General features: G+C 46.2%; 1 protein-coding gene across 1 annotated transcript in view; it reads left to right on the top strand.

The window, feature by feature from the left end:
* LOC143958875 (Fc receptor-like protein 4) overlaps positions 1 to 20084 on the top strand; it is a 69717-nt gene that overhangs the window by 35877 nt on the left and 13756 nt on the right. Inside the window, exons 3-5 of the mRNA XM_077467857.1 lie at positions 559 to 813; positions 3653 to 3910; positions 11604 to 11873. Of these exons, the coding sequence (XP_077323983.1) occupies positions 559 to 813; positions 3653 to 3910; positions 11604 to 11873 (783 nt within the window). The remainder of the gene's footprint in view (positions 1 to 558; positions 814 to 3652; positions 3911 to 11603; positions 11874 to 20084) is intronic.

Below are 20084 nucleotides of genomic sequence, written 5' to 3'. Positions count from 1 at the left end.
GGTTCCACTAGATTTTAGTTAGGGGTATCAGAGTGAAGGGGGCTCAATACAAATACATGCCACACTTTTCAGATATTTATTTGTAAAAAAAAAAAAAATTAAGACCATTTATGATTTCCCTTCCATTTCACAATGATGTGCCACTTTGTGTTGGTCTATCACATAAAATCCCAATAAAATACATTTACATTTTTGGTTGTAACATGACATAATGTGGATAATTTCAAGGGGTATGAATACTTTTGCAAGGCACTGTATAGCTAGGGAATGACTAGGCTGGGGGTTAGGTGGGTATTTTGCTTCCAAGACAGTAAAAAGCTGCATGTTGGGCTGGTGATCCTCTCCCATTCAGACATCACTCTGGAACCTGCAGTCAGGGGCAGCCTCATGGGTGGTGTATTGCTTTCTGCTCCCCGTTCAGACCCCATCAAAGGGCCATTTGGTTGTGTTGGCCTCCCTGGTCAAATGTTTCCAGGTCTCTATTGATTATATCTGCTTAAAAATATTTTACTGCAATGTCGTCTTGATAAATGACCCATCTGATGTGCTGTTTTGTAGGATCTGCAGCAAGGCCTGTGTTGAAATTCACCCCAAACTATGGTACGATCTTCAAAGGAGAGAAAATTAAAATGACCTGTGATTCCCAGCCTAAGGAGACGGAATACGCCTGGTTCTTTAACAATGAGAAGATTGGAGGGAATAAAGGGAATATATACGAAATTCTAAGTGCTAACGTCATGCAGAGCGGAAATTACCAATGTCAGACCCCAGATGGTAGTAAAAGTGAGATGGTCACACTGAATGTGACTGAAGGTGAGCTAATCCAACAAGCCAATGACTTACTGTACTAGTTGTCACTAACATACTGCTATGTCGCAAGGAAAAAATACAGGGGCGGAGGAAACCCTGAGCTCCGCCTGAGCAGAGGGTAACAAGGTGTACCCCCGTTTCTTGTCTCAGGGACAGTTGTGCAAGGCCAACCTTAGCCAAAAGCCATAAAAGCTGGTGAGTTCAGGCAGTGGCAGGAAGCGAGAGAGCACAGTCTGCACCGCTTCTCTCCTCACTGCTCCCTGTACTGGGCTGACAGGAGTAGTGCTGCTGCTGTCACTACTCTTGTCAGCCTTGAAACAGAAGGAAGGCGCCTCCATCCCTACAGTAAACCACTGCACCCAGGACAGCCGCCCCTCCCGTCCACCCCTTGTCCCTTGGCCCTAAGTTTAGGCCATACTGGCTACACCACTCATGATGAAAGTCTGGAGCCACCTGAAAAGTTACTATTTCATATTGCCGGCCAGTACTACAGAAGTGCTACTTGGTGGTTATATATTGTCGCTGATAACTTTAATCTGTCGTTGAGCGATAGAATATGCTGCTGTATGATATTACTTTTTTTTTTTATCAGGTAATTGTTATTACCCAGATATTTAAAAGACAATAGGCAATCAAACAATAAAAAAAAAGTATAAAAGAAAAAATACCTAATAACAAAAAACAAAAAACACTCAAATGAAGCACCTGAAGTACATGTATTAAGAACATATTAAAATAAGTGTGTAGAGGATTTGTACATTACTCAGAGATCGTGCAGTACGCTAAAGAAATTCAATATGCAATGAACAACATAGCTTCACCGCTAACAATACCATAGACAATCCTTTTTTATTAGATGAAGTCACCATTGTGACTTTTACCAACCATTCACCCGGCCACAACACATACCCCAGGCTTCCCTGTGTCTCCTCTCCTCGTGTCTCCACCACCCAGTGGCCAACGTTGCTTTTCCTCTGGCTTTCCTCAGGGCAAGCGGCTTCCCCTGAATCTCCTCGCCTCGCATCCCCTCCCTCCTTCTTCCCAGTGGCCAGCGTAGCCTCTCCTCTGGCCGGCTTCCCCTGAGTCTCCTCTCCTCGTGTCTTCTCCCAGCGGCCAGAGTAGCTTCTCCTCTGGCTTCCCTCCGGGCGACCGGCTTCCCCTGCATCTCCTCCCTCCTCCTCCCAGTGTCCAGCGTAGCTTCTCCTCTGGCTTCCCTCCAGGAGACCTGTTTCCCCTGAGTCTCCTCTCCTCGTGTCTCCTTCCAGTGTCCAGCGTAGCTTCTCCTCTGGCTTCCCTCCAGGAGACCTGTTTCCCCTGAGTCTCCTCTCCTCGTGTCTCCTTCCAGCGGCCAGAGTAGCTTCTCCTCTGGCTTCCCTCCGGGCGACCGGCTTCCCCTCCATCTCCTCCCTCCTCCTCCCAGTGTCCAGCGTAGCTTCTCCTCTGGCTTCCCTCCAGGAGACCTGTTTCCCCTGAGTCTCCTCTCCTCGTGTCTCCTCCCAGCGGCCAGAGTAGCTTCTCCTCTGGCTTCCCTCCAGGCGACCAGCTTCCCCTGCGTCACCCCCCTCAGATAGGCCATCAGTACATCAGGAATGATCATTTTTCAGATACAGTATCTATACCAAATATATGCCGTAGTTTGTGGACTCTATAACTTTTCGACAGACTAAGTATTCAATATTCATTCGCTATTGTTGCACAACTGGGTGGGCTTCGGGCGGAGTGCTCTGTGCCCCAAGCCCACCCTATTTTGAAGCCTATTAAAGCCTGGCTCTAATCACGTGCTGCAAAAAAAAAAAACACCGCCCCCTATTGGAATCCATGCATCCAACACCCTGCATGTAGATTAGGGGCAGGGATGAGGGGGGCGGCGCCTGTTACGCCCCTTATGGACGGGCCACCACTGTTTGAATTCAACCACCAGGATCACATTTTTTAGAAATTTCTCGGGCACCTCCTATGTTTGTAAGTTAACTCTTCTCTCCATAATGTGATGGATGTGATTGGTTATCATATAAAAGTCGACGTATGCATAACACTATGTGTTATGCATACATTGACTTTTTAATGATAATATTCAATAAATCATTTTACCATAAAATAGTTTTTTTGTTCCTATATCTAGTTGCCTTCAAAGTCCCAATCCTCTTCGGGGGACCTCTTTTTACTTTGCAAAAAGGGGTCATTTAGGGGGAATTTGTACTGTTATGGCATTTTCAGGCCTCAAGAAATGAGATAGGCCATCGGTACATCAGGAATGATCCATTTTCAGATACAGTATCTATACCAAATATATACCGTAGTTTGTGGACTCTTTAACTTTTCGAAAAAGACTAAGTAATAAACTGATTTGGGTTATTTTCACCAAAGAAATGTAGCAGAATTCAGTTTGGCTTAAACTTATGAAGATTATTTATTCGCAAAATTTTATAATTATATAATTTTTTTATAGTTTATTTATCAAAAAATAAAACACACAGTGGTGATTAAATACCCCCAAATGAAAGCTCTATTGTGTTAAAAAACCTCATAAGGGTACAATGTTGGATGACCGTGCAATTGTCATTCAAAGTGCGGCGGCGCTGAAAGCAGAATATTGACCTGGGCAGGAAGGGGGGCAGGAAGGGGGTGTAAAAGTTCCCGGTATTGAAGCGGTTAAAATAGCAACTTTTGGTGGATTGATCCTAAGTCACCACATCCTATAATGGCCGATGAGAGAGGAGCGGAACAGTATGGTGAAGATAACCAGCGCTGGGCTTGGGCCGAGTGGGCCTGTCTATCAGGCACTGGTCACTCTTGAGTTACTCTTGCTCTAATACACATCTTATATGATTCTGTATTTCAGGCCCGTTGATCCTGCAGACAGCACCCTATATTCACGAAGGTGATCGCTTGATTCTGAAATGTCACCACAATCCCGGAATTACTGGAAATCGGAGTAAATTTTACAAAAATGAAGCTGAATTAAGAGGTTGGGATAATGATCCTCTGTTTATGGTGTCAGACATTACCATGAATGCATCTGGTGTGTACAGCTGTATAAAAGAGTTATGGGATTCCAGGAGCTTTCAGTCCACAGCGTATGCCACCATAAAAGTCAAAGGTAAGGTCTGAATGCTGAATTTGGGATGAGCGGGTCTTTATCTCTTGCAGTTCTCCTATTTATGTCCAGAGCTCTAATGATTTGGTCTGTATTAAGCTTCGTGTTGGGATAGCGCCACTCACTCAGAAGCTCCGCAGTGATTGGAGAAGCCATCAAGCAGTGGGTGACAGCGTTAGGGATGTGAAAAAAAAAAAAAAAAAAACTGGGAACAATGGAAATTCCAACATCTACATTGTGAGATATACAAACAGTTAAAAGATAAATAGGAGAAAGAAAAAAGAAAACATCCAATAAACATATACATCGAGTGATTGAATAACAGTAATAATCAACATCCAAGGTAGTCTCTTACGATAGTGTCCTATGGTCCTAAAAATCATGTGCTCCACCATCTATGATGCTCTCCATCACCAGGGGAGGGCTGGCAGCCTTAGGCCTGGGGGGGGGGGCAAGTCCAGTCAAGTGGCCCATTGAGCCACCGAATCAGCACACCGTCCATGCCCACCTGTTTTTTCAATGCAGCCTCACTAGTGCCCATTAGCTCAGCCTCATCAGTGCCCATCAATGCTGCCTGATCAGTGCCCATCAATGCAGCCTCACCATTGTCCATAAATGCAGCCTAACTAGTGTCCACCCAATGCAGCCTGATCACTTGGGCAGGGCAAACGCAGCGTATAGGGGGGGAGATGGGATGTGGGGGTCAGCTGGGGGTGTCAGGGTCTCAAACCTGGCATCTCAGCTCAGCAGGTCCTTGCATGCCATGTCCTCCTGGGGGTTGATTCTCCTAGTCCTGGGGTAAAGTTGCTGCCAGCACTGAGCCAGCCACGAGTCTCGACTCCATGGCGGTCCCCACATCCAAGACTACAGCTGTAGTCTCCTCTGTGTTTGGGCGCAGACTACAACTCCCAGAAAGCAAAAGCAGCCGGCCGTGGCAGCCGTACCCCCAGCCCGGCTTCCTAGAGAAGGAAAAAAATGTCAGTGGGCAGCAGCCGCCTTCAACATAAGTTAGGGCGGTCTGGGGGGAAATTGCCCCCCGGCCCAGCCTGCCCCTGTCCATCACTATAGGAAGGACCATCAAATTTAAAGTAATAGTAAAGCCTTGTGTCAACTTTCTGGTTTTCTTGAAGGCACTGATGATGTAGCTCCGACCAAATGAATGCCCCCTGAGAAGGCAACATCACCAGTGCCTTTAGGGAGATCTCCTACCTAATTGGTAAAACCTTGCAGTACTGTTGTATTGAGCGTTACGTGAGCGCATAACCGCATACTGCTCATCTTGTGCCTGTGCCTTATGATGTTACATTCATTTATTTAAAAAAAAAACCCTTCCCACGTGATCTTGCTTTATTTTTTTTTAATACGGACAAATGTAGCATCGTTTTGGACATGTGCGAGATGAGCCGCAGGATGCCATGCGCTCCATACGACCATAACTGTTAACATGGAGGTGTGGAAGCATGGCACGGGCAGTTACAGAGGCACAATAATAAGGATGAAAGGAGGAGAGGTAGACTTTTGGACAATTTCATGCTCCCAACTTTGTGGGAACAGTTTGGGGATGGCCCCTTCCTGTTCCAACATGACTGCGCTCCAATGAACAAAGCAAAGTCCACAAAGACATGGATGAGCGAGTTTGGGGGTGGAGGAACTTCACTGGCCTACACAGAGTCCTGACTTCAACCCGATAGAACACCTTTAAGATGAATTAGAGCGGAAACTATGAGCCAGGCTTTCTTGTCTAACATCAGTGCCGGACCTCACAAATGTTCTTCTGGAAGAATGGTCAAACATTCCCATAGACACACTCCTAAATCTTGTGGACGGCCTTCCCAGAAGAGTTGAAGCTGTTATAGCTGCAAGGGGTGGGTCAATATTGATACCCTACAGACTAAAACGGGGATGCCATTAAAGGTCATGTGTGTAAAGGCAGGTGTCCGAATACTTTGACAATATAGCGTAGATAGATGGATAGATGGATAGATGGATAGATGGATAGATAGATAGATAGATAGATAGATAGATAGATAGATAGATAGATAGACAGACAGATAGATAGATAGATAGATAGATAGATAGATAGATAGATAGATAGATAGATAGATAGATAGATAGATAGATAGATAGACAGGCTGCAGCATTATGAAGAAAGCCTCTGGGTCTATGTTAGCCCCTGTACACACGGTCGGACATTCTGTCAACCAAATCCGTTGGATTTTGTCCGATGGATTTTGTCCGAAACTGTTGCATACACACGGTCGGACGAAGTTGTCGGAAAATCCGATTGTACATAACGTGATGACGTTATTTCGTTACGACGGGACTACGTTCAGGCTAGTAGCCAATAGCTTTGGTCTAGGAATTTGATCTGAGCATGCGTGGCACTTTGTCCGTCGGAGTAGGCTACACATGATCGGAGTATGTCCGATCGGAGCATTTTGTCGGAAAATTTTACAGACAAGTTGGAAAACTTGGTCCGTCGGATACTCCAACGGAAACAGTCCGATGGAGACCACACACAGTCGGAATATCCGACATTGTCCTATGGTCCGATAGGACACATTCCGTCTGAATCTCCGACCGTGTGTACAAGGGCTAACAGTAGAAGGGGTCCCAGAACCCGCCAACACACACATCTAGTGTAAATGGGTCCCCAAGTCCCGAAATGCCCTTGTGAAGCTGCACAGTCTACAAAAAATGTTCCATCTACCCCTTCCTTATAATTAATTGTAATGTTCAATTCTTTCTCTATTCTTGTCTTTGGACATAGTAGGGTAACATATTGCTTGTTCTTTCAAACCTTGACAAGTCATCTGTTGCTTCCATAAAGCTTGAAATTTGCAGCCCTTTTGGGATTCCAGTCCCGTTCCCTGAAATGAGTAGGAAATTGGCCATTAAGGATGAATGACTCACATGATAATTCCTGCAATTTGAGAGCTCCTTGTTTCATAGTTTCATAGTTAGTAAGGTTGAATAAAGACACCAGTCCATCCAGTTCAACCTGAGTGAGTGTCTTCAATTCTCCCTATCCCTGTACATTGCACACTCACATTGGTCCCTACCCTCAAGGAGCCCACAGTTTGTTTCCATGCAAACCATTTTTCCTTCAGCCGCTCCATGACTGATGCCAAAAGTCTTTCTTATGTTTCTGCAATAGGGTGTTAGCAGCTGGCACACAGTGTGGGACACACTCCGACACTTGGCCAATTGAATAGTGGTCATGGTAATACTTGGGAACAGGATAGAACTAATATACAGTAGATGGGAAACATTGGGAGGGTTTGTACATACAAGCTTCACTAAGTGAAAAAGAAATGTGTAACGGAATATTTGCAAAGCTGTCATCAAGCTTCATGTTGGGAAGTTGAACACAGCTCTTAATGGTAGAGCTGACTGTCCTTCAAACAAACTGCTAGCAGACTTCATTAGGCTTTTAACAGGCTTCGAGTGATGCTGAAGTTTACTGATGCATACTGAAGCCTGCTAGCAGTTTGTTGAAAGCAGTGGCAGTTACCACTACCAATGACAGAGCACTATTCCTCCCATTGACACCAGGGCAACACGGGCGGCACAGTGGTGTGGTGGGTAGCGCTCTCGCCTAGCTAGTACGAAGGGTCGCTGGTTCGAATTCCAACCAAAACTCCACCTCTGGTTTCCTCCCACGCTCCAAAGATATGCTGGTAGGTTACTTGGCTTCTGTCCAAAATTATCCCTAGTATAGGAATGGGGACCACCTTGGATTGTGGGCTCCTTGAGGGTAGGGACCGATGTGAGTGTGCATTGTACAGGGATAGGGACAATTGAGACACTCACTCTGGATGGACTGGTGTCTTTGTTCAAACTTACTAACTATCTACCAGCAATGGGGCTCCATTTTAATACCAATGATGGGGCATTATTCCTCCCACTAATACCAATAATGGAACGCTATCCCTCCCACTGACACCAATGATGAGACACTATTTCTCCCATTGACACCACTGATGGGGCACTATTCCTCCCACTGATACCAATAATGGGGCACTATTCCTCACACTGATACTAATGATGGGGCGCTATTTATTCCACTGATACCAATGGTGGGGCACTATTCCTACCATTGACACCAATGATGGAATATTATTCCTCCCACTGACATCAGTAATGGGGAATTATTCCTCGCACTTACACCAATGATGGGGCACTATTCCCTCCTTTTATGCCAACAATGGGGCATTATTTCCCCCATTGACACCAACAGCGGAACACTATCCTTCCCACTGATGCCAATGATGGGGCATGATTCCTCCCACTGATACTAATGATGTAGCTCTATTCATCCCACTGATACCAATAATGGGACACTATTCCCACTACCGATACTAATGACAGGTCACTGGGCACTGATTGGTAGCACTGGTGGGCACTGTTGAGACTGCACTGATAATCCCTGATCACTGATGTCCCTTCAACACAAGGCGGTTGTTGGCTCTTTTTTTCTCTCTCCTCAGCATGAGGAAAGAAAAGCTGACAAACGGCTTGTGTTTGCTTCTGTGATCAGCTGTCATTGGACACGGCTGATTGCGTGGTAAAGGGCTGCTGTGATTGGCCCTTTACCCCGATCTGTGATCAGCTAAGTCCAAAGGATTTAGTGATCACAGAGCACACCGCAGGGTTCAGCGCGATCGACCACAATATACGCCCTACTGGCAAATTAACCCCACACTATAGCTTTCTTTCGGCTAAGGGAAGGGGAGGGGTTACAGGCTACGTTCACCTTTTTCCACAGAACAACCTTATGCAGATATTAAAAATCATTGCAGCTGTGTAAAATATTCATTATTTTATGGTCACAGCTGTAGGCCATTTTATTCTAGTAAAATGCACATATGTGAAAAACAAAAAAAATATCAAAATAGTCCCAACAAAGTATAAGCAATCTTGAACATCCAGTGACAGAAATTTCTTGCTGTGTGATATTGATAAGGTTTATTCCTTCACCAAGACACGCACCTCCGTGGATGGCGTGCGTTCCACTGGCCGTGTACCAGAGGGACCAGAAGCGGCATGAGATAATGTGACCAGGTACTGCCGCAGACGTACGTTTCGTCGGTTACGCCTTCGGGAGAAGACGTAACCGACGAAACGTACATCGGCGGCGGTACCTGGTCACGTTACCCCACGCCACTTCCGGTCCCTCTGGTTGCTGTACACGGCCAGTGGAATGCACGCCATCCACGGAGGTGGAAGCAAAGTGATTCAGACAAGCCAGCAGCCCCAGTGCCGATCGTGTGTGGGCCAATCTGATCGTGTGTGAGATAATCCGATCCTTTTTTGTTAAAAAAATCAGACGGTCCTAGAAATAGAACATGTTTCAAATCTGTCCGACGGACTCAATTCCCATCGGGAAAACTCTCTGTGTGCTGGTCCGACGGACCAATACGATGCAAGGGCAGCTATTGGCTACTGGCTATTGAACTTCCTTTTTTAGTCCCATCTTACTCCATCACATTCAAAACTAATGGACTTTCGAACGGACTTAGTCTGTTCGTGTGTGACCAAGTCCGTGCATTCGCAAAGTCCATCGGAACTCCGCCGAACGTCCGTCGGGAAGACCGTTGAACCTAGTCTGCCGGAAAGTCCGGACGTGTGTACGCGGCATAACAGGTTTTCTTATAAGATTGCCCTGTATTTGGCCCCATCCATCTTTCCATCAACTCTGACCAGCTTCCCTGTCCCTGCTAAAGAAAAGCATCCCCACAACATGATCCTGCCACCACCATGTTTCACAGTAGGGACGGTGTGTTCAGGGTGATGTGTATTTTAGTTTTCCGCCACACATATCGTATTGCTTTTAGGCCAAAAAATTTAATTTTTGTCTCAATTGACCATAGCACCTTCTTCCACATGTTTGCTGAGTCCCCCACATGGCTTCTCGCAAACTGCAAACAGGACTTCTTATGGCTTTCCTCTAACAATGTCTTTTTTTTGTTGAGTACACGACTAATAGTTGTCCTGTGGACAGATTCTCCCACCTGAGCTGTGGATCTCTGCAGCTCCTCCAGAGTTACCATGGGCCTCTTGGCTGCTTCTCCGATGAATGCTCTCCTTGCCCGGCCGGTCAGTTTAGGTGGACGGCCATGTCTTGGTAGGTTTGTAGTTGTGCCATACTCTTTCCATGATGGATTGAACAGTGCTCCGTGAGATGTTCAAAGCTTGGGATACTTTGTTATAACCTAACCCTGCTTTAAACTTCTCCACAACTTTTTTCCCTGACCTGTCTGGTGTGTTCCTTGACCTTCATCATGCTGTTTGTTCACTAAGGTTCTCTAACACACCTCTGACGGCTTCACAGAACAGCTGTATTTATACTGAGATTACATTACACACAGGTGGACTCTATTTACTTTTTAGGTGACTTCTGTAGGCAATTAGTTTCACTAGATTGTAGTTAGGGGTATAAGAGTAAAGGGGGGGTTGAATACAAATGAATGCCACACTTTTCAAATATTTATTTGTAATAAAAATTGAAAGCAATTTATAATTTTCCTTCCACTTCACAATTATGTGGCACTTTGTGTTGGTCTATCACATAAAATCCAAAGAAAATACATGGATGTTTTTGATTGTAACATGAAAAAATTTGGGAAATTACAAGGGGTATGAATACTATTTCAAGGCACTGCATATATATTGTACATGTATAATGGAGATGCTAAAAGTGGTTGTAAACCTCAGGCATGTAATAGGAACAAAGCATATCCCTCTACAGTATAGTGTTTACTTGCCTCAGAGCACTATGTGCCATTTCTATATGCAGCCCCGTTCCTCTGCTAGCAGCTCGAGTCACTTCTGACAAGTTTTCATGACACCAAGAGAAAAAAAGGTGACGGGGAGGGATTTCCAGCACACAGAATACGATTGACAGCCTCAGCACTGTGTGTTGTGTGTAAGGGGGTGTGTGTCCAGGGGTGGACTGACAACTAATGGGGCCCCCGGGCAATAGGAGATTATGGGGCCCCCAGGCAATCTGGGCTTATGGGTCCACACAGTATACAATCACACAGTATACATAGACATGTTTCTATTGGCTGAGAAGGTACTGGAGAGGTGGGGCAGCTATAATCTTGGGATTTTTAGACCAAAAGGATGTCGGTAAGGGACATTTAAAAAAAATTGTAAAAAAACATTGTAAAAAAAAAAACGCAGATTTTTACATACTGTCCCTGGTTTTACTGAGGCTGGCAACCCAGATGGAGACCCTAGTGGCATGGGGCCCTCGGGCAATGCCCGAGTGGCCCAATGGTCAGTCCGCCCCTGGGTGTGTCCCTTCCCTCCAATCAGCTCCCCTCACTGAGCTCTGCAGAGTGTAACTTCACCTCTCCACACCCTTTTTCCTGACAGCTCAAATAAGCTTTATAAATCCTGCAGCTAAACAGGTACAACTTATGTAGGGGGATTTGTTTCATCTCCGTGTGTCACCGTGTGTCCGTGTATGTGGAAGGTTTTACAACCACTTTAATGTAAATAACTGTATCAGTCTGTGTTTCAAAACCCTGTTTCTATATATATATATATATATATATATATATATATATATATATATATAGTAGGTAATTAAATATGTACATGGCGGGCAGCCATTCCTGCTCATGGCTCTGTTTTTTTCCTTCATAGAAGAACGACCATTTACCTTGTGACATTTGTGTTTTTACAGAACTGTTCACAGTCCCTGTAATCAGCGTGACCCCAAATCCAGCAAAAGCAGGTTATAACGTGACTCTAAAATGTCAGGCAACTGCCTCGAAATACAAACTGAAAACAGAACTGTTGTATGGGTTCTACAAAGATGGACAGATCATTCAGAGATTCAGCTTGGCTAATCAAAGCACAATTCCCGCCGGAAAACGTTTTGGGAAATATTACTGTGCTGCGACACCTAAAACGAGCACTGTGACAAAGAAAAGCCAAGAAATAAATCTAAAAAGTAAGTATATATCAAGAGCTGGGAGATAGTATAAAGCAGGGGTGTCAAACTCCAATTTTATCGAGTGCTGCATTAGCAGTATAGTTGCCTACAAAGAGCCGTTCATGCAGAATTCGGGATTATGCTACATGCAAGGTTCAGGAGTGCGTTACGTACAGAGTGTAGAGCTCAGGATTGCACTACGTACAGGGTGTGCGGTTCAGGGGTGCGCTATGTACAGAGCACAGTTCCAGCAGAGTGTAGGGTTCAGAGGTACACTATTTAGAGAATGCAGTTCCAGTGGTGCCCTATACAGATTGTAGGGTTTAGGAGCGCATTACATACACAGTGCAGGGATCAGGATTACACTACATATAGGGTGTAGGGTTCAGGGGTGTGCTATGTACAGAGCACAGTTCCAGCAGTGCCTTATGCACAGAGTGCAGGGTTCAGGATTTTGAGTGTAGGGTCCAGGGGTGCATTATGTTCAGAGTGTAGGGTTCAGGATTACACTATGTATAGAGTGTAGGGTTGAGGGGTACACTTTCTAGGGAGTGCAGTTCCATTGGTGCCCTATACAGAGTGCAGGGTTCAGGAGTGTTTTACGTACAGAGTGTGGTGTTCAGGATTGTGCTATGTACAGAGTGTAGGGTTCAGGATTACACTATGTACAGAGTGTAGGGTTCAGGGGTACACTTTCTAGGGAGTGCAGTTCCAGTGGTGCCCTATACAGAGTGCAGGGTTCAGGAGTGTGTTACGTACATAGTGCAGAGTTCAGGATTACACTACGTACAGAGTGTAGGGTTCAGGATTACACTATGTACAGAGTGTAGGGTTGAGGGGTGTGCTATGTACAGAGTGCAGTTTCAGTGGTGCCCTATGCACAGAGTGCAGGGATCAGGAGTATGTTACGTACACAGTGCAGACTTCAGGATTACACTATGTACAGAGTGTAGGGTTCAGGAGTGCATTACGTACAGAGTGCAGGGTTAAGGATTATGCTATGTACAGAGTGTAGGGTTCAGAGGTGCTCTATGTACAGAGTGCAGTTCCAGTGGTGCCCTATGCACAGAGTGCAGAGTTCAGGAGTACATTACGTACACAGTGCAGAGTTCAGGATTACACTATGTACAGAGTGTAGGGTTCAGTGGTGTGCTATGTATAGAGTTCAGTTCCATTGGTGTCCTATGCACAGAGTGCAGAGTTCAGGAGTACATTACGTACACAGTGCAGAGTTCAGGATTACACTATGTACAGAGTGTAGGGTTCAGTGGTGTGCTATGTATAGAGTTCAGTTCCATTGGTGTCCTATGCACAGAGTGCAGGGTTCAGGAGTGCCTTACATACACAGTGCAGGGTTCAGGGATGTGCTGTGTACAGACTTCAGGAGTGTGCTGTGTAGAGAGTGCAGGGTTTAGGGGTGCACTATACACCTCAACCCCTGTGTTTACAAGTGACAGCACGGAGTGAGAGCTGGAGGTCTTGGAATGGAGTTCTTCCATGCTTAGGGGGCAAGACTGTGTGCAAGGGCCACAAGACAAGGCCTGGCGGGCCTGTCCTGTAACCCAGAGCCAGCTTATTGCAGGCTATAGTCCACTATCATTTGACGGCACAGAGCTGCTCCAGGGTCTGGAAGGATTTGTGGGAAAAAAGAATGCCAATTTTGTTCGGGTACACCGTCGCACGGCCGCGCATTTGCCAGTTAAAGTGACGAATTGCAAAAAAAAATGGCCTGGTCATTAAGGGGGCAAATCCTTCCGGGGCTGAAGTGGTTAAAGTAAACTAGTCATCCACTCGTTTCCAAATCGAACAGGACCCGATGCCATTTGGATGTAGGAGGGGGACTATGATGGCTTCTTCGGGATGTAAGGTGGGCCTTTTTTCGTTGCCCATAAAATATTTGTGAAATTCACCAAATGGCTCTCATACTTGAAAAGTTTGGAGACCCCTGCTCTAGGGTGAAAAGGTTATGAACGAGTGGTCTGTACACTCAGCACATGTAAAAAAAAAAATAGTTACTGCATAGTGATACAAGACATTACTCTAGCACAGTGATTCTCAACCAGGGTTCCGTGGAACCTTAGGGTTCCTCCAGAGATTGCTAGGGGTTCCTTCAGCATTGGGCAATTTCTGCCTCTCAGATACCGTATATACTCGAGTATAGGCCGACCCGAATATAAGCCGAGGCCCCCAATTTACCCCCAAAAAAACTGGCAAACTTATTGACTCGTGTATAAGCCGAGGGTGAGACATGCCTGTCCATCCCTGTGTGTGTGTCCGTCCATCCCTGTGTGTCCGTCCATCCCTGTGTGTCCGTCCATCCCTGTGTGTCCGTCCATCCCTGTGTGTCCGTCCATCCATCCCTGTGTGTGTGTGTCTCCATCCATCCATCCATCCATCCCTGTGTGTGTGTGTCTCCATCCATCCATCCATCCATCCCTGTGTGTGTGTGTGTCTCCATCCATCCATCCATCCATCCCTGTGTGTGTCTCCATCTGTGTGTGTGTGTGTGTGTGTGTGTGTGTGTGTGTGTGTGTGTGTGTGTCCAGCCTACCTTTGTCCCGAGCCTCCGTCCCGTGCCTTGCCTCCTTGCCTCCGTCCCGTGCCGTGACTTGCCTCCTTGCATCCGTCCCGTGTCGTGCCGTGCCTTGCCGCCGCCGTCCCGTCCCGTCCCGTGCCGTGCCTTCCCTTGCCTCCGTCCCGTGCCCTCTTCGTCGGCGGCCATTGTAAAGTTCAAAAGCTGCGCCGCCGCCTTCGCCTGTGATAGGCGGAACACTGAATTTCCCAGCAGCCTGTGTTCCGCCTATCACAGACGTCGTATCATCCTCGTCCGTAGTACGAGGATGATACGATGTCCGTGATAGGCGGAACACAGGCTGCTGGGAAATTCAGTGTTCCGCCTATCACAGGCGAAGGCGGAGCCGGAGGCGCGGCTTTTGAATAGAATGGCCGCTGTCTGTCTGCTCGACACGCTGATCGAGCGGGCAGACAGCGATGACTCGAGTATAAGCCGAGGGGGGCACTTTCAGCCTCAAAAAAGAGGCTGAAAATCTCGGCTTATACTCGAGTATATACGGTAAGTTCCCACCGACACCATTGATCTTTTTAGCTACCTGTAAGGGGGGTAATTCTTCCCAATGACCACAAGTGTAAGGACCATTCTTCCCACTGACCATCACACTAGTGTATCATGAGTTGTAGAGTTCTAATTTTTAGCAAGGGTTCCCCCGAGACCTGAGAACTATTCCAAGGGTTCCTCGGTGTTGAAAGGCTGCTCTAGCAGATCTATACATACTGAAACAAGTCATCATGGGGGACAACAAAGTAGCGAGAAGCACTGAGTTAAAAAGTCATTTACTCACACCTCCCAACTTTTTGAGATAGGAATGAGGGACACCTATCAGCAAAAGTATGCAGGCATAGGACTCACCCCTTTGCCACGCCCCCTTAACCAGTTTCCGACCGGCGCACGCCGATGTACGTCGGCAGAATGACACGGGCAGGCATATTGGCGTACAGGTACGTCCATTTCTATATGCCGCCCGGCACGCTCGCATGCCGTTCAGGACCCCCATGAGCCATTTACACAGGAATCAGTGCATTTGTATAGCACTGATCGCTGTATAAATGACAATGGTCCCAAAAATGTGTCAAAAATGCCGCCATAATGTCGCACTCACAATACAAATCGCTGATCGCCGCCATTACTACAAAAAAAAAAATTATTAATAAAAATGCCGTAAAACTATCCCCTATATTGTAAACGCTATACTTTTGCACAAACCAATCAATGATCGTGATTTTTTTTTTTTACCAAAAATATGTAGAAGAATACGTATCGGCCTAAACTGAGGGAGTTCTATTTTTTTATATATTTTTGGGGGATATTTATTATAACAAAAAGTAAAAAATAATGCGTTTTTTTTTTCAAAATTGTCGCTCTATTTTTCGTTATAGCGCAAAAAAAAATTAAAACCGCAGAGGTGATCAAATACCACCAAAAGAAAGCTCTATTTGTGGGGAAAAAAGGACGTCAATTTTGTTTGGGAGCCACGTCGCACGACCGCGCAATTGTCGGTTAAAGCGACGCAGTGCCGAATCGCAAAAAGTGGTCTGGTCTTTGACCAGCAAAATGGTCCGGAGCTGAAAATGGTTAAAGGAGAATTGTACAAAAAAACAAGATTGGTTGAACCCACAAGTGCTTTTTTTTTACCACTACTATTCCTTTATATTTGGCTTATGGAATTTACAAATGTAGCAATTTAGGAATCAGATGAAAGATTTAGCGCTGGGAAACACTTTTTGATAGATAAAAACTGCATTTTATATACATCTATATAGATCAGACTAAATTGAGGGACAAATGAGGAGGAATGAGGGACAAGAGGGATATTGCTCCAAACCAGGGACAGTCCCTTGAAATCAGGGATAGTGGGGAGCTACTGTATGATTTATTTGTCTTGGATAATTAAAACGGAACTTCTCTCCCTCAACATTCCTCTCTTGTAGAACAACTAATAATCTCCTGAAGAAGCTTTCAATTGCGAAACACGTAGAGTGCTTTTTTCTTGCATACTACATCGTGTTTGCAGGATTGCAATGATGTATAATGTCATGCATTTTTTGTCTTAGGCTGGGTTCACACCGCTGCGGGGGGAGAACCGGATGTGATTCGCACAGCAAATCACATCCGATCTCCGTAGCGCTGCGAGTTCAGCCATACAGATAGTATGGCTGAACTCGCAGCGGTCCCGCAGCAAACTCGCACGGGACCCTTTTTTGGGTCCGCAACGGAATCGGATCGCATGGGGGTTCACACCATGCGATCCGATTCCTGTGCGAGTCGGCAGATCGCACTGCGATATGCCGACGGATCTGGGGGTGTCATTAACATAACATTGACACCCCCAGCCGTCCGCATAGGGCAGTGTGAACTGCCGGCGGGAGGTATGCGATGCGGGAAAACGCCGCGGATTCGCGGCGTTCCCGCATCGCAGCAATGTGAACCTAGCCTTAGAGAGATGTCAGTCTTGCATATTTTATTGCAAAAAAGTTTTTAAATTTGATTGTTTGTACTATTATGTGTTTAATAAACTGTTATGTAGTTTTATTTTATAATTGGTGCCTACAAAGTCCATTTTTTCAGCACTTTATATTGATTTAAAAAAAAAAAAAAAACCCTCAACATTGACTATTTTTAATTGTTTTGCTGCTGGCATCATTAAATAGATAGAAAGTTTTAAACAAGTAAATATGATATACTTTCCTTTTGTACATTTCTTCAGTTACTTCCTGGTTTGCAGGACTAGGCAAATGGTTGTCATACATCCCAGGAGTCTTCAGGAAGGGCTTTCTCAGTGGAAGGGAAAACTCCACTTGTTTGGACCCTCCCGTGTCGCGACTCGTGCGATCACAGTAGGAAACAGGATGTGAAGCCTTGCAGCTTCACTTCCTGTTTCCCTTACTACGGATGCTGTTGTTCCGTCAGAATCGGCGACCCTGTCAGATTAGGTAACTGAATTGATGTTCCATCATCCTCGCTCGCGTCCACCACTACCAGGCTTGCTCATCTGAAAGAGCACCTGCAGTCAGGAGAAGGCAGTCGACATCTTACTACACCCAGCTATGTTTTGAATTTAACAGTAATTTTAGCAATAAAGGGAGCGTATATAGATAAATATAGTATGTTGAAATGTGTGATGCTGTTTTGATGCTACATTTACATGAATAAAAGCTGGACGCCAGCAGTAGGAAGGTGGAGGCCATGTTGGTACACCCTGCACTGCTCAGCGCTAAGCCTTTAGGCTTTACAAATGAAACATGCAAACAGCATCACAGCTGTCAGTATCTCCCAACATTTTGAGATGGGAATGAGGGACACCTACCAACAAACGTATGTAGGCATAGGACACGCCCCCTGCCACACCCCCTTAAAGGAGAATTAACAAAAAAAAGGTTAATTAAATCCACAAGGACTTTTCTTTACCACTACTATTCCTTTATATTGGCTTTTAAAATGTACAAATGCAGCAATTTAGAAATCAGATGAAAGGTTTAGCTCTGGGAAACACATTTAGAAAGAAAAAAAAAAGTGAATTTTATATAACAACTATATAGATCAGGCCAAAATGAGGGGGAAGAGGGAAAGAGGGGCATTGCTCCAAATCAGGGATAGTTGGGAGCTATGAATATACTATATTTATTTATATACACTCACTTCATTGCTAAAATTATTGTTAAAGCGAAGTTCCACCCAAAAGTGGAACTTTCGCTTAAAGCACTCCTCGCCCCCTCACATGCCACATTTGGCAAGTCATTTTTTTTGGGGGGGGTGGGGTGCCTAGTTTTGAGTGGTACTTCCTGTTCCAGCAACGACTCACGCATGCGCAGTGCCCCCCCGGCTGTGAAGCCGTAAGCTGTCACAGACCGGGTGCCAACAGTTTCTATGGTGGCGGCGGCACGGAGAGGAGGGGGGAGAGAAGCGAGACTTCGGGCGGCAGCATCGCTGTGTTTATTAAAAGTCACCAGCTACACTTTTTGCAGCTGCTGACTTTTAATAAACTAAAAAAAGCCTGGAACTCCGCTTTAAATTCAAGACGTAGCTGGGTGTAGTAAGATGTCCGCTGATTTCTTTTTTTTTATCATTTAGATTTTTATTAAATTTTATCAACAGTAAAGAAAATAGGACAAGGAAGTAAAAAACAAAAAAATATATAAAGTAACAGTAAGCACACATGCTTCGTACACACCATTTTCATTTGGATTTATCAAAGTACACTTCTCAGGTATTTATGAACTCTTATGCCGCGTACACACGATCAAACAAGCGAGTGGAAAAGTCCGGCAAACTGAAGTCCGCCGGACAATCCCCCCGTGTGTAGCCTCCGGCATACTTTTTTGACCCGAAAGTACGGCGGACTTAGAAAGTAGTTTTGCACTCCAATCTTCCCGCCGGACTCGCATTTCGGCGGACAATCCGGCCGTGTGTATGCCAGTCCGCCGTACTTTTGAAATGAACGGACTTTTCCCAGAGAAAAGTCCGCTCATTTCAAGCGGGTCTCCAGGTAGGCGGGGCCCGCGAAGGACACGTCGCTGGCCCCACCACCTGGTATGGACTTAAAGGGGAACCCCAACGCTGAAAAAAATCGGCGTGGGGGTCCCCCCTAAGTCCACAACAGACCCTTGTCCGAGCACGCTACCCGGCCGGCCAGGAAAGGAGGGGCAAGCGAGCACCCCCCCTTGAGCCGGACCAGGCCGCGTGCCCTCAACATGGGGGGTGCCTTGGGGAAGGGGGGGCCGCATGGCCCCCCTCACCCCAAAGCACCTTGTCCCCATGTTGATGAGGACAAGGGCCTCTTCCCGACAACCCTGGCCGTTGGTTGTCGGGGTCTGCGGGCGAGGGGCTTATTGGAACCCGGGAGCCCCCTTTAATAAGGGGGCCCCCGGATACCGGCCCCCCACCCTATGTGAATGAGTATGGGGTACGCGGCCTGGTACGGCTCGCTCGCCCCTCCTTTCCTGGCCGGCCGGGTAGCGTGCTCGGACAAGGGTCTGTTGTGGACTTGGGGGGACCCCACGCCGATTTTTTTCGGCGTTGGGGTTCCCCTTTAAGTCCATACCAGGTGGCGGGGCCATCGGCGTCTCCTTCGCGGGCCCTGCCTACCTGGAGACGCGCTCGAAATGACTTTCCTCCGCGTGCGTGGGCGAGTCCGTTCAGTAGGGCGGATAGTACGGCGGACTTAGTACGCCGTATTAGTCCGCTGAAAAAGTGCCGTGTGTGGGCAAGTAGCCCGTTCGGAAAGTACGGCGCACAGTCTGGCGGGAAGTCCGCCAGACTAAGTCCGTTGGATAGACGGCTACGTGTGTACGCGGCTTTATATTTGGCTGTCCATATACACCAGATTTTATCGAATTTGTCACATTTTAGCCCAGTCCACCAACAAAATCCATCGGAATTTGTCCGACGGATTTTGTCCGAAACTGGTGTTGCATACACACAGTCGGACAAAGTTGTCGGAAAATCCGATCGTACGTAACGTGATGACGTTATTTAGCTACGATGGGACTACGTTCAGGCTAGTAGCCAATAGCTTTGGTCTAGGAATTTGATCTGAGCATGCGTGGCACTTTGTCCGATCGGAATTCTCTACAAACGATCAGACAAAGTCCGATCGGATCATGTTGTCGGAAAATTTTTATATCCAGCTCTCAAACTTTGTTGGTCGGACATTC

Source organism: Lithobates pipiens, unplaced genomic scaffold (assembly GCF_037356315.1).
Source record: "Lithobates pipiens isolate NorthernLeopardFrog02 unplaced genomic scaffold, aLitPip1_a1.2 Scaffold_62, whole genome shotgun sequence".
Classification (NCBI taxonomy): domain Eukaryota; kingdom Metazoa; phylum Chordata; class Amphibia; order Anura; family Ranidae; genus Lithobates; species Lithobates pipiens.
This window is presented reverse-complemented; position numbering and strand designations above follow the sequence as displayed.